This window comes from Pelophylax lessonae, assembly GCF_965119305.1.
Source record: "Pelophylax lessonae genome assembly, chromosome: 5".
In the NCBI taxonomy this organism is placed as follows: domain Eukaryota; kingdom Metazoa; phylum Chordata; class Amphibia; order Anura; family Ranidae; genus Pelophylax; species Pelophylax lessonae.
In genome coordinates this window covers 366,377,371-366,391,206 of record NC_138772.1, presented here as the reverse complement: position 1 = coordinate 366,391,206, position 13,836 = coordinate 366,377,371, and the positions used below count along the sequence as shown (strand labels likewise).

At 45.7% G+C, this 13,836-nt stretch overlaps 1 protein-coding gene across 1 annotated transcript in view; it reads left to right on the top strand.

Moving 5' to 3' along the window:
* Positions 1-13,836, top strand: part of LOC309555832 (uncharacterized protein C18orf63) — a gene marked incomplete at both ends in the record, with an annotated part of 133,837 nt that overhangs the window by 77,131 nt on the left and 42,870 nt on the right. The window contains 2 exons of the mRNA XM_082257998.1: positions 2,809-2,918; positions 13,037-13,133. Coding sequence (XP_082114124.1) covers positions 2,809-2,918; positions 13,037-13,133 — 207 coding nt within the window. The remainder of the gene's footprint in view (positions 1-2,808; positions 2,919-13,036; positions 13,134-13,836) is intronic.

The window sequence follows — 13,836 nt, the reverse complement described above, 5'->3', positions numbered from 1 at the left end:
GTTTGGACTCACAGGCGAATTTCTAAATGGTTTCACGGCCCTTTATAAAAACCCCAAAACTAGGATCAGAATGACAGGTTGTAACTCCAACTTCTTCCCACTGGGCAAGGGCACTAGACAGGGATGTCCCCTATCCCCTCTGCTATTTGCCCTAGCCATTGAACCACTCTCTATAGCTATCAGAAGACATGAAGGGGTGGGGGGGGTATGAGAAGGGCGGAGAATCATATAAATTAAGCCTTTATGCAGACGATGCTATACTTTTCATTCCGGACCCTCTGCGCTCATTGCCAAATTTGTTGATAATATTGGAGAGGTTCGCAGGAGTATCAGGTCTAACTATTAATATGAACCATCATGAACCTAAAAGCCGTATTTCCTTTTGTGTGGGCATCCGATTCCATCCCTTATCTTGGCATACAGCTATGCAAGGAATATAAATCCTTATTCCCATCCAACTTCCCTCCCTTAATGACCAAGATTCGTAGTTTACTACAAATATGGTCCTCTTATCCTCTGTCCTTTTTGGGGAAGATAACAGCAGTTAAGATGACCATCCTTCCTAAAATAATATATCTCTTTCGAGCTCTACCAATATGTCTCACTAAACAGTTTATCTCCAAACTTCAATCACTTATCAATAAATTCATTTGGGGTAACAAAAAATCCAGATATGCTGCTAACATTCTTTATCGACACCAACGATCGGGGGGTTTGGGTCTCCCTCAGATTTGGCCCTATTACATAAGCTGTAGGCTCTCCCAGCTGGGATACTGGCACACTCAACCTACGAACTCTCCATGGGTTTCGTTTGAAGCACATTCGATTGCTCCATTCCATTTAGCTGGTCTGCTATGGGACCCAACAATCCCTATACATGCAATTTCTACCCGTAACTCCGTGGTTTCAGACTCCCTTAAAGTTTGGAGATTTGCAAATAAGCAAAGTTCTTTAACCTCCAACCCTCAATTGGGTGCATCCTTTTTGGGGGACCCCAGATTCAAGGAGGCATTTCACTCTCCTCACCGATTTACATGGTGGTCTAAAAACAAACTGACCACGTTATTTGACCTATTTGATGGAGGAATCATGTACTCATTTCAGCATTTGATAGAACACATTAACATTCCTTCATCTGAAAAATTAAACTACGAATTAATCAAAAATTACTTCACCTCCTTTCATGCACAGCCATCTGGAACTCCCCTCAGTACCTTTGAGCAAATATGCCTGAAAAACCCCCTGGGTAGAGGCCATATCTCTACCTTATACTCCACCCTAAATCCACAAGATACTGAGCTAAAACTGAAATACATGACAGATTGGGAATTGGAGTTACGGGAAACCCTTACGGCTAGGGATTGGCAAAACATGTGGTTGAACCTACGCGGCTCGACCAGATCACTGGGAGTGAGGGAGACAGCCGTGAAACTCTGTACTAGATGGTACTACACACCTGAAAAACTGAACAAAACTTATCCAGATGTCTCCTCGAACTGTTTTAGAGCATGCAATGATACAGGTTCGTTTAAACACATATTCTGGGACTGTCCTAAAATACAAGACACATGGTCGGAAATATTCCGCGCATGTGCGAAAATCACAAGTAAAAACCTTACACTAACACCATCACAATGTCTATTGTTTAAAGGTATCCCAGACGTGTCCACACCATTGACCCGTCTGATACATACACTATGTGTCGCAATGCTATGGTCAATAACTAAACAATGGAAAGAACCCAATGTACCATATGCTCTGGTTAACCATAGAATAGAAGATATTAGATCGATGGAAGCATATCATCATTCTATTACGAACTCCAAAAAAACATGGGATCAAAAATGGACCCCCTGGTACATTTATAAATGCTCCTTACTCGCTTAACATGTGGTACGCTCCAGACTTCCCTATAAGCTGGAAAGATAATCCCTTCTGCTTCACTAATGGTTGACTGGACAGGGCGTCCCCTCTTGAGGCAGACGGGAGGCCCAACATATGTCCTAATGAACATGTTTCTATCTACATTATCCCATTATAAGGTTGTTTTCAGTTACTCTTTTAGAAGTATTAGCTCTATCACGCATGTTTTCACATGGCTTAACATGTAAAATCCTACCCTATCTCTACCTGTCAGACCTGAAATGCCTTCTCTATGACGATGTTAACATATTCTTAGCTTTATCCTCTCCAGGCGGTTACTGTTTATATTTCTCATTATTAAGGACATGTGATTTTCATACTGCTCTTGTAATATTAATATTTTATCATTGACAATGCATATATATTTTTGTATTCATTTATTTTCAATAAACGTTTATAATCAAAAAAAAAAAAAAAGACTGTCAGACCCACATGCAGTACTGCTAAGGGGTCCACGCTCTCTGGTAAGTGCAAGCACGTTGGGGTGTAGAACACAGTTTGCTGCATGAGAGTCACAGAACAGCCGGCACTTTAATTTGATTAATCTTCACTGACTTTCACTGGATACTTGATTGTTCAATATACGGACAATTGATTTTATTATAACATATTTTTTGTAACTTTGAGATTGCACATGAGTTATTCGCACTGATTGCTTATCAATGCTGATGGGGTCTTTTTCAAAGGAGTTTTATATTAATAGATTTAAATAGAGATATACCTGGCACTGATATTGGTATATGCACATTATTGTATGGTAATGAAGGTATTTGCATCACTGATATAGCGTTTGGGCACACACATGTTGTAAATTTATTGCTACTAACACTGTTTGTGCGCTGTGGTATAAGGTTAGTTATATTCTTTTTTTTTTTTTTTTCCTAGCTGTCCGATTTTAATGTTTCAACTGGTACTTTGCAGAGCTTTGTAAATGATCCAGGCTTCGTTATTCAAAGACACTTCATTCCGAATAACTGGTGCTACGTCTTACCTAGGTATAGCTTACTTCAGACACAGGAATTATGTTTAACGCACAACTGTTTTTGTTGCAGTAAACAATCACTCAAGGAGTTTAATTAGCAGGGATTCACTGGGAAATTCACCTAGTCACAATTCAACATAAATATATGTTATAAGATTTGACAGGATTCGCCCATCAGTTTCTGCTGGCATTCACACTTGATTTATTGTGAAGGCATTTGTTGTGCGAATCTTGCATATTCAAATTTTGCCAACTGGAATGTAATTTATATTCTTATTTATGTTACGTTTATGTTATTTCTGGTCAAGACCCCATGCACACAGGACGTTTTTTTTTCCTCTCCTGAATGCCTGCGCTCCAGGGGAGAAAAAAGCAATGTTAAAAAAGCACTAAAGCCTGGTTTCAAAAATGCGCTAGGCTTGTTAAGTGCTTGGGAGTTAATTCATTTCACTGGCCAGAATATTAATTTATTCTGGCCATTGGAATGCATAAATGCCCAAGCTCCCCCCTCTCCCCCTGAAAGGTGCCAAATGTGGCACCGGAGGGGGGGAAGGAAGAAAACAAGTGAATCTTTCACTTTTTGGGTGGAGCTCCGATTTGAGTGTTTTTTAGGCGTTAGGCTTTTTTGCAGCAAAATGCTCCTCTCCTGAACACGGTTGCCCTGGGGGTTTTTTCTGCATCTGAATGCCTGTAATTGCCTATGTGTGCATGGACACATAGGCTATTATAGAGGGGTATTTAGAGGCAGAAACAAAAGCCTCTAAAATCAGCATTTATTAATGTCCTGTGTGCATGAGGCTCAAATTCTGAAAAATGTTTGGGCAAATCTTGTTCAATAACAGGAATTTACTTTTTATTATTTTACCGATATGTTTACGATGGTGCTGAAACTGTGTTTATTCAGTTTGATCAATAGAGGGGTTAAATGTATATATATTTTTTTTTTTTTATTGAAACAATGCACATGTGCATTGCAGCAAAACATTGTGGTAACATGTTTTTGCAACACATTGCAGCTGACCTGATCTATGTGCACTGTATTACAGTGCCAGTCATTGTCAATTGCACCTTAATGGATTGTACAGTTGAGCACAATGCCCTGCAGCACACCACAACTCCTATACTGTGCATTTTGGTGTGCTGATTTGCTAAAAAGATCATTTATTCACTTGTAGCTCAGTGGACAGTAACACATGCCATAACGCATGTGTCAGGGTCCGGACTGGTAGCAGGAGCGGTGCAGGGAGTGGATCCGCTGTGTCAGTGAGGGATTGGCGTGGACCGTACCAGAGGATCGGTTCTAAGTAGTTACTGGTTTTCACCAGAGCCCGCCGTTTTCACCAGAGCCCTGCGGCGGGATGGGCTTGCTGCGGCGGTAACTACCAGGTCGTGTCCTCTGGTAGCGGCTCAACCTCACCGACTGCTGATATAGGCGTAGTACAAGAGGGACAGGCAGAGGCGTAGTCAGACGTAGCAAAGGTCAGGGCAGGCAGCACAGGTTCAGAGGCGGTAGTCGTTAGCAAAGGGTTCGGCAACAGGCAAAGGATAACACAGGTAACGCTTTCACTAAGGCAACAAGGCAACAAAGATCCGGCAAGGGCAAGAAGGGGCAGGTCACTTATGTATGAAACAGGAAACAGGAAACAGAGAACAGGAAACAGAGAACAGGAAACAGGAAGGGAGGTTTGGACCAGGCACCAATTACTGGTGCACTGGCCCTTTATATTTCAAGCAGCCGGCGCGTGTGCGCCCTATGGTGCAAGGACGCGCACGCCGGGAACCACGTGAGCGGGGAGCGGAGGAGAGAGCCGGAGCGGGCACAGGTGAGTGGATCTGGGACGAACGCCGCGAGCGTTTCGGTCCAGGAGCAGGGATCGGAGCGTTCAGCGTTACAGTACCCCCCCCTTTGGTCTCCCCCTCTTTTTGGTACCCAGAAACTTGAGGATGAGGTTACGGTCCAAGATATTCTCCTCTGGCTCCCAGGATCTCTCTTCAGGACCGCAGCCCTCCCAGTCCACCAAAAAATATCTTCTCCCCCTGACCAATTTAGAGGCCAATATCTCCTGAACGGAGAAGACATCCGAGGTACCGGATACAGGCGTGGGAGGAAGATTCTTGGGGGAAAAGGGATTAAAGACCGCAGGCTTGAGGAGGGAGACATGAAAACAGTTGGGAATTTTAAGGGAGGAAGGGAGATGGAGTTGGTAACACACAGGATTGATCCTCTTCTTGACCTTGTAGGGTCCCAAATAACGAGGACCAAGCTTGTAACTAGGAACCCTGAAGCGGACATACTTGGAGGAGAGCCAAACTCTGTCCCCAGGAACCAGGACAGGAGGAGACCGACGTTTCTTGTCTGCTTGGATTTTCATGCGGGATGAGGCCTGTAAGAGGGACAGGCGCGTCTCACGCCAGATGGCAGAAAAGTCTTGCACCAGGTCATCCACTGCAGGTACACCGGAGGAGGAGGATAACGGCAGAGGAGGCAGAGGATGACGACCGTAAACCACGAAGAAGGGAGACTTGTTGGTGGCGGAAGAGTCTTTGTGGTTATAGGAGAACTCACGGGAGGAGGTCGACCCAATCGTCTTGACGGGAGGAAACGAAGTGGCGAAGGTAGTCGCCCAAGATTTGATTGACCCGCTCTACTTGTCCGTTGGTCTGGGGGTGGTATGAAGAAGAGAAATCCAGCTTGATTTTAAGCCGTCCACAAAGAGCCCTCCAGAACTTGGACACAAACTGGACTCCTCTATCGGAGACAATATGTGAAGGCAGGCCGTGTAACCGGAAGATGTGTCGGAGGAAATGCTTGGCCAACTGAGGTGCGGATGGTAAGGCTGGCAACGGGATGAAGTGCGCCATTTTCGAGAAGCGATCTACGATGACCCAAATTATAGTCTTCCCGTGAGATGGTGGTAGGTCCGTAACAAAGTCCATCGCGATATTGGACCAAGGGGTCTCTGGTATGGGAAGTGGCTGGAGAAAGCCGGCGGGTCTTTGGCGAGGGGTTTTGTCTCTGGCACATACAGAGCAGGACTGTACAAATTCAGAGATGTCCTTCTCCAAGGATGGCCACCAATATCTCCTGGAAATAAGTTGTAGAGTCTTTCGGACGCCAGGATGTCCTGCGAGAAGAGAAGAATGTCCCCACTTAAGAACCTTTAGGCGAAGACGGGGAGAAACATAGGTCTTTCCGGGAGGGAGGTTACGCAAGTCTATAGGTGCCACGGTGACCAGACATTCCGGGGGCACAATGTGCTGTGGCTTGACTTCCTCTCCTGTGACATCAGACGAACGAGAGAGGGCATCAGCCCTGAGGTTCTTGCTCGCTGGACGAAAGTGAAGTTAAATCTGGCAAAAAATAGAGACCAGCGAGCTTGGCGAGGATTTAGTCTCTGAGCAGACTGGAGGTAAGATACATTTTTATGATCCGTGTAGATGTTCACGGGATGTACTGATCCTTCCAGTAAATGCCGCCACTCCTCCAAGGCCAGCTTGATGGCGAGTAATTCTCTATCCCCAATAAAATAATTTCTTTCAGCGGGAGAGAAAGTCTTCGAGAAAAACCCGCAAGTAACCGACTTGCCTCTCATAGTCTTTTGCTTGAGCAAAGCACCAGCACCAACTGAGGAAGCGTCAACTTCCAGGTAGAACGGCTTAGTAGGATCCGGTCTGGACAGAACTGGGGCGGTGGCAAAGGCAGACTTAAGAGCACTGAAGGCCTTCTCGGCCTGGGGCGGCCAAGATTTCGGGTTAGCCCCCTTCTTGGTTAGGGCTACAATTGGTGCCACAAGGGTGGAGTAATGCGGGATGAACTGTCTATAATAGTTCGCGAATCCGAGGAATCGCTGGATGGCCTTAAGGCCAGAGGGACGAGGCCAGTCCAGGATGGCAGACAGTTTGGCAGGATCCATTTGTAGTCCCTTGGCAGAAATGATGTAACCCAGAAAGGGAAGACTGGTACGGTCGAACAAGCACTTTTCAAATTTAGCGTAGAGACGGTTCTTCCTGAGACGGGAGAGTACTAAGCGGAAATGAGCACGGTGTTGATCCAAGTTAGTAGAAAAGATGAGGATGTCATCCAAATAGACCACGACACAGGTATAGAGCAGGTCTCGGAAAATGTCATTAACGAACTCCTGGAAGACCGCTGGAGCGTTACAGAGTCCGAAAGGCATGACTAAGTACTCAAAATGCCCGTCTCGGGTGTTAAAAGCCATCTTCCACTCGTCACCCTCTCGGATGCGAATAAGGTTATAGGCCCCTCTGAGATCCAACTTGGTGAAGTACTTGGCGCCTTGTAACTGGTCAAAGAGTTCCGTAATCAGGGGAAGAGGGTAACGGTTCTTTACAGTAATGCTGTTGAGACCCCGAAAGTCTATGCAAGGCCTAAGGGTACCGTCCTTCTTCGCAACAAAGAAGAATCCTGCTCCGGCAGGAGAAGAGGATTTCCTGATAAACCCTCTCTGCAGGTTCTCCTGGATATACTCTGACATGGCTAGAGTCTCTGGAGGGGAGAGAGGATAGATTCTTCCCCTAGGCGGCATAGTGCGAGGTTGCAAGTCAATGGGGCAGTCATATGGCCTATGTGGAGGCAACACCTCCGCTTGTTTCTTGCAAAAAACGTCTGGAAAATCTGCATATGGTTCAGGCAGACCGGGAGGAGGAGAAATAACAGGTGCAGACTTGACTCGTACCGACTTGAGACATCTGCCGAAACAAGCCGAACCCCATCTTCGAACCTCTCCGGAGGTCCAATCCAGAACGGGACAATGGCGCTGGAGCCAGGGCAGACCCAAGAGGAGTTCTGAGGTGCAATGGGGTAACACAAAAAACTCCAATCGCTCAGAATGCAGGACTCCGATGTCCATCTGGAGGGGTTCTGTACGGAACTGCATCATACCGTCGAGTCTCTCTCCATTAACTGTGGAGATGAAGATGGGCTTCAGTAAATGAACCACAGGGATGTTGAACTTGTTCACCAGCGAGGTGTCGATGAAGTTTCCCGGCTGAACCGGAATCCAGAAAGGCAGAGGCAGCAAAGGAGATTTTGGCGGACACGGAAATCCGCACGGGGACAGTAATGCGTGGAGAGGAGGTATTCACACCTAGCAACGCCTCTCCCACGTTGACTAGGTGCGGGCGTTTCACTGACGCGTTTGGATGTAGAGGACAGTCCTTTAAAAAGTGCTCAGTACTGGCACAGTACAAACAGAGGTTCTCGTCTCTACGGCGGTTCCTTTCTTGCGTGGTCAGGCGAGACCGATCCACCTGCATGGCTTCCACGGCGGGAGGCCCAGAAGAGGGTTGCGGTGGATGCTGGAAGATAGGAGCCAGACGAGGAAAGCATCTGGGATGAGCACTTCCCTTTTCCTGTAGCAGTTCCTCTCGTCGCTCAGCAAAACGCAGGTCAATCCTGGTGGCCAAATGGATGAGGTCACTCAAGTTGGTAGGGACTTCTCGTGCGGCCAGGACGTCCTTTATGGCGCTGGACAAGCCTTTCTTAAAGGTAGCACAGAGCGCCTCGTTATTCCAGGAGAGTTCCGAAGCCAGGGTGCGGAAACGGATAGCATAGTCTCCGACAGAGGAACTCCCCTGGGACAAGTTCAATAATGCAGTCTCTGCTGAGGCAGCCCGGGCTGGCTCCTCAAAAACACTCCGGAATTCCTGAAAGAAACTCTGGACACTGGCAGTGGCAGGATCGTTGCGGTCCCAAAGCGGTGTAGCCCAGGCCAGGGCCTTCCCCGAAAGCAGGCTAACGACAAATGCCACCTTGGCTCGCTCCGAGGGGAACTGGTCAGCCGACATCTCCAGGTGAAGGGAGCATTGGGATAAGAATCCGCGGCACAACTTGGGATCACCGTCGTACTTGGCCGGCATGGACAGACGAACTCTAGAAGTGGCGGTGGCCACAGGCTGCGGTGGTGAAGCAGATGCAGGCGGTGGAGGCGGCTGCTGCTGTGCTGGAAGAAGCTGCTGCAGCATGGCGGTCAACTGTGCCAGCTGTTGACCTTGCTGAGCGATCTGCTGCGACTGCTGGGCCACAACTGTAGTAAGGTCCGCGATACTAGGCAGAGGCACATCAGCGGGATCCATGGCCGGATCTTACTGTCAGGGTCCGGACTGGTAGCAGGAGCGGTGCAGGGAGTGGATCCGCTGTGTCAGTGAGGAATTGGCGTGGACCGTACCAGAGGATCGGTTCTAAGTAGTTACTGGTTTTCACCAGAGCCCGCCGCAAGGCGGGATGGGCTTGCTGCGGCGGTAACTACCAGTTCGTGTCCTCTGGTAGCGGCTCAACAACACCGACTGCTGATATAGGCGTAGTACAAGAGGGACAGGCAGAGGCGTAGTCAGACGTAGCAAAGGTCAGGGCAGGCAGCACAGGTTCAGAGGCGGTAGTCGTTAGCAAAGGGTTCGGCAACAGGCAAAGGATAACACAGGTAACGCTTTCACTAAGGCAACAAGGCAACAAAGATCCGGCAAGGGCAAGAAGGGGCAGGTCACTTATATATGAAACAGGAAACAGAGAACAGGAAACAGAGAACAGGAAACAGAGAACAGAAAACAGAGAACAGGAAACAGGAAGGGAGGTTTGGACCAGGCACCAATTACTGGTGCACTGGGCCTTTATATTTCAAACAGCCGGCGCGCGTGCGCCCTATGGTGCAAGGACGCGCACGCCGGGAACCACGTGAGCGGGGAGCGGAGGAGAGAGCCGGAGCGGGCACAGGTGAGTGGATCTGGGACAAACGGCGCGAGCGCTCCGGTCCAGGAGCAGGGATCGGAGCGCTCAGCGTTGCAGCATGTTAATACACATGTTAATGCACCACGTGGAGCAGCCCTATAAATGTATAAAAAAGTGCCCCACCTCCCAGGACCAGCCAGCACGCCAGTCATGCAGTGATAATATCCTCATATCAAGGGAGGAGCGATGAGCATGCAGCCCGTCTGCTATGTTGAAACCAGTTTACATACATTTTCAGCACTGGGATGCTTTGTGAGATGTTCCCCTAAAACAACAGGGGTCCCCTCTAAAGCACCGATGCCAATAGGAACCAGGTTGTTCTCCATCACCAGTGCTACTGCGAGGGTCCCCCTTGGTGCCCTTCCAGCATTGGCAGGTTTCGTGTATGAAAAGTAAGGAATTTCCCCCTTTAGCCATAATTTTAATTGCTCAAAAATTCTGCCCAGTGCCGAATCTCCTCCATGCTCAAAATGGGGGTTAAATATTGAAAAAGGGGGAATCTGTGCTCCCTTTCCCTTCTTACCTGCTAAAGCTTAATGGACACCGTGGGACACCCTCAGACATAGCTGGCAAATATAAATAGTTAAACTAGATTAATAACTATATTTTTGTAAATGGTGTTGTGTGTTTTTTTATTATTTACATTCCTTGCTTGCATTCATGGTGAACTTATTTGGGGAACCCATATAAAAGTACCCCTGCAATTTTAAAGAGCACAAAGGCTCATATCAACTTAGTATACAAACTTTTATTGAAAGAAAACAGAAGATGGTGGTACAAAGAGAATTGGTACATTAATATGACAAATAATGGTATCACGTAGAGTAAATAGAAATATAACCATCTTAAGTAATTTCAGGTTGTCTCCATTAAATATGGGAGTTTGATATCAAATCAACTTAGGGGGGGGGAGGGAGGTGCACTCTCACTACTCCCTTGATATGGGTATGGGGATACCAGCCCGAATGCTTGGTGTTAGGCTGGTTAGTTCAGGGAGCATGCTGTGTGTTTGTTTATTTAGATAAATAATATATGATCTTTTTTATTTTTTTACATTATTAAAAATGTAACCAGTACCGATCCTTTGTTTTCCTTATCCCCATAGAAAGTGAGTGGTGAGCATACAGGCCTCCCGCGTTTTGTATACCAGCTCACAGCTTTTCATCACTGGGGGATGCTTTTAAAGTGGGGATTACCACCAACGCACTGGGCTTAATGCTGAAGGGCAGTGGGCATGTTCTTCCACACAATGTCTTTTTCAGAAATATACCCCCCCCCCCCATATATTTTTCAGGGACATCCTTCTGACTCCTCTTTATGACTAAACTTGTCTCGAAGCATGCCAGAGGGGTAGCTCCCATGTGGGGTTTCCAGTGTGCAAATCCAAAGCCATAAACTTTTATGAAAGTGCTGACAATAATGTGTGGCTTGTCTTTGTGATTTAATCCAGAAGGGGATGCTAGCAAGGGGATATTACGTACCCTTATGCTAGAGAATTGGGTTGGGTTTTAACATGGGTCAGGATGTGTTGGGAAGGACCATCTTAACAAATAAAAAAGGGGCAAATTACTTCTTAAAAGTGACAGGCTGGAGTGTATCATAATAAGGCATCATGGCTGCTCACAATACATGTTTACGTCACACATAACCAGAATGTTTTGGGAATGGATGTGCTTTCCATTCCTGTAAGCTTCCTACCTTTGTCATAAGGTTCACGTGCTATATGTATGCATATAATTGCATTCAGTGCAGTATAGAGTGCACACAAACCTTATCAATCACGTGCTTTGTTCAATGACAGTCAGCCCATTGGTACTCCGAGATAAAATGTCTCACTTTGGTTAGGAAGGTGTTCTGCACAGAGGTCTTTAACAGCAAAAACTCAGCTTCATAGCTCTTTAATTTATTTTATTTTTTTCAAATGTAGCAGTGCAATATTAAACATCCTTCAAAATAAAAACGTTTCAAGCCACATTGGCTCTTTATTAAACATGGAGTTCATTAGAGGATTTAAATCTTGTACTTTTACATTTGGAATATTAAAAGAAACAGAAGAGCTATGTAGCTGGATTTTAGCTGTTAAAGATCTCTTCACAGATCACCTTGCTCGAATCATTTACACCCAGCCATGTGGCATCCCATCCAGGCTGCAAATCGGTGGAAAGAGATTAAAGGAGGATACAGCATATGCTTTAACACTGTCTGCAATACTTTTGTTGTTATACTGGAAAAAGCTTCCTGACTCATGCCAAACTGAAATGAGCCATTACCCACAAAATGCAGGAATGCTCTGACTTTTCATAGGGCAAGCAATCCGCTTCATTTGCAGCTCCAAACATTTCCAACCAGTTGTAGCAACTTCAGCATGGCAGGGTGAAACATACAATACCCACCACCTCTGCATGGGGCAGGACATTAAAGGGATGAAGACAATCTTAATGTGGCAGGGCTGTCTCACCTTTAGGGAGGCCAACATATTCAATTCAGCAGAAGCTGCCTGCTCCTTGCAGTCTTCCACCAAGCCCAGCAATGCCAGAGTTGCATCAGTTGTAGGGAAGAATGTGTCATTTTTCTAGAACACCATCCCACAAATCAACAGCTATACACATACCTAAAGATTTAAAGAGAGCATGGTCACCTTACCACAGCATGGAAATGGCCCAAATGCTCAGCTCCCAATCAAAAAAATCACTTGAAAACCACAATTTGTAAATAAAAACCAGGCGAATACTTCTATTTTAATGCATAGCAAATCCCAATATGTACAATAAGGCATCCTTCCCATTGAAGAAAAAATATGAAGGAATGGTATTTTTACCATTCAGTTGCTGAGCAAATGCCCATTGAAAGTTGACCAAATCTATTGCAACAAATAATGTTATAAACTGAATTTTAAACATATAATGGGTAAATGTCAGGTATTTACAGGTGAATTGCCAAATATTTGATAAATAGACCTCATGTTGTTTTCTTTTTTTTGTTTTGTTTTTTTATTTCTATATAATTGTTTATTTTATTATTGCCTCGAATTTAAGGCTACATTCACACCTGAGCGTAGCGTTTTCGCGCGTTTTTTACCGCGATTTTACCGCGATTTACAGGCGTTTTTACAGGCGTTTTTTGTGCAGGCGTTTTTAGATTGAATAGAGACCAATGGAAAACGCCTGTAATCTGCCCAAAAAGAAGCTCATGTACTTTTTTGAGCATTGGGCGTTTTGCTCACAGCGTCAAAACGCTCATATGTGAACAGGGGCCATTGAAATGAATAGGATTTGTCTTGTTGGGCGTTTTGAGAGCTGATCCTAGAGCAGAAAAACTCCCCAAAAATGCCCCAAAACGCCTACATGTGAACGGAGCCTAAATGCTTTTGTTTTGTTTTGTTGCAGTATGAAAATGGGTCAAATTGTAAGCATTGGTCATAACATTTCATTAGAGACTCCATTCAAATCCTACAAAGATTTTCAGATTCATTGGAACATGCTGGTAATAAAGACTATGTTAACTGTTTATTTTTATTGCTACCTAACTATTTTGAGAGGCATGCTTACATTTCTGGCAGCTATCTTCTATTAATTGCCATTAAACAATTTTTGAGTTTTTTTTCAGAAGCAAGGTCTCTGTGAGTGCATTACTAGACTGCTGTTAAAGTAATAATTAGTGCATTAGGCAGTTTACAGTTAGCATCTACAAACTGGGTTTCACTGGCACATGCTAGCATTAATCACTTGACCTCCGGAAGGTTTTTACCCCCTTGATGACCACAGCATTTTTTGCTATCCAGCATTGCGCTAGTTTAACTGGCAATTACATTGTCATGCAACACTGTGCGCAAATGAAATTTACATACTTTTTCACACAAAAGGAGCTTTCATTTGGTCCTCTTTGCTCACCACTGGATTTTAAAATGTTTTAATAAATTGCAAATATGTGGCCTTTCAGCGGCCGGGCCTTGGCACCAAGCAACTGCATATTTGCGTGCATCAGCGCCGATAAAGCTGTGCTGAGAGCGTGCGAGATGTTGTGTTCCTGGCACAGTGACCAGCGGCTAACAGAAATCTCCCCATTACAAGCAGTTTTCCAATCATGTGACCGCCGTGACAGCCAATCATGGCAGTCACATGGCCAGAAGCCCCTTCTCCCGGCATTCTAAAACCCTTAAAGGGACGTCGGAAGCTGGCCCAAAGGG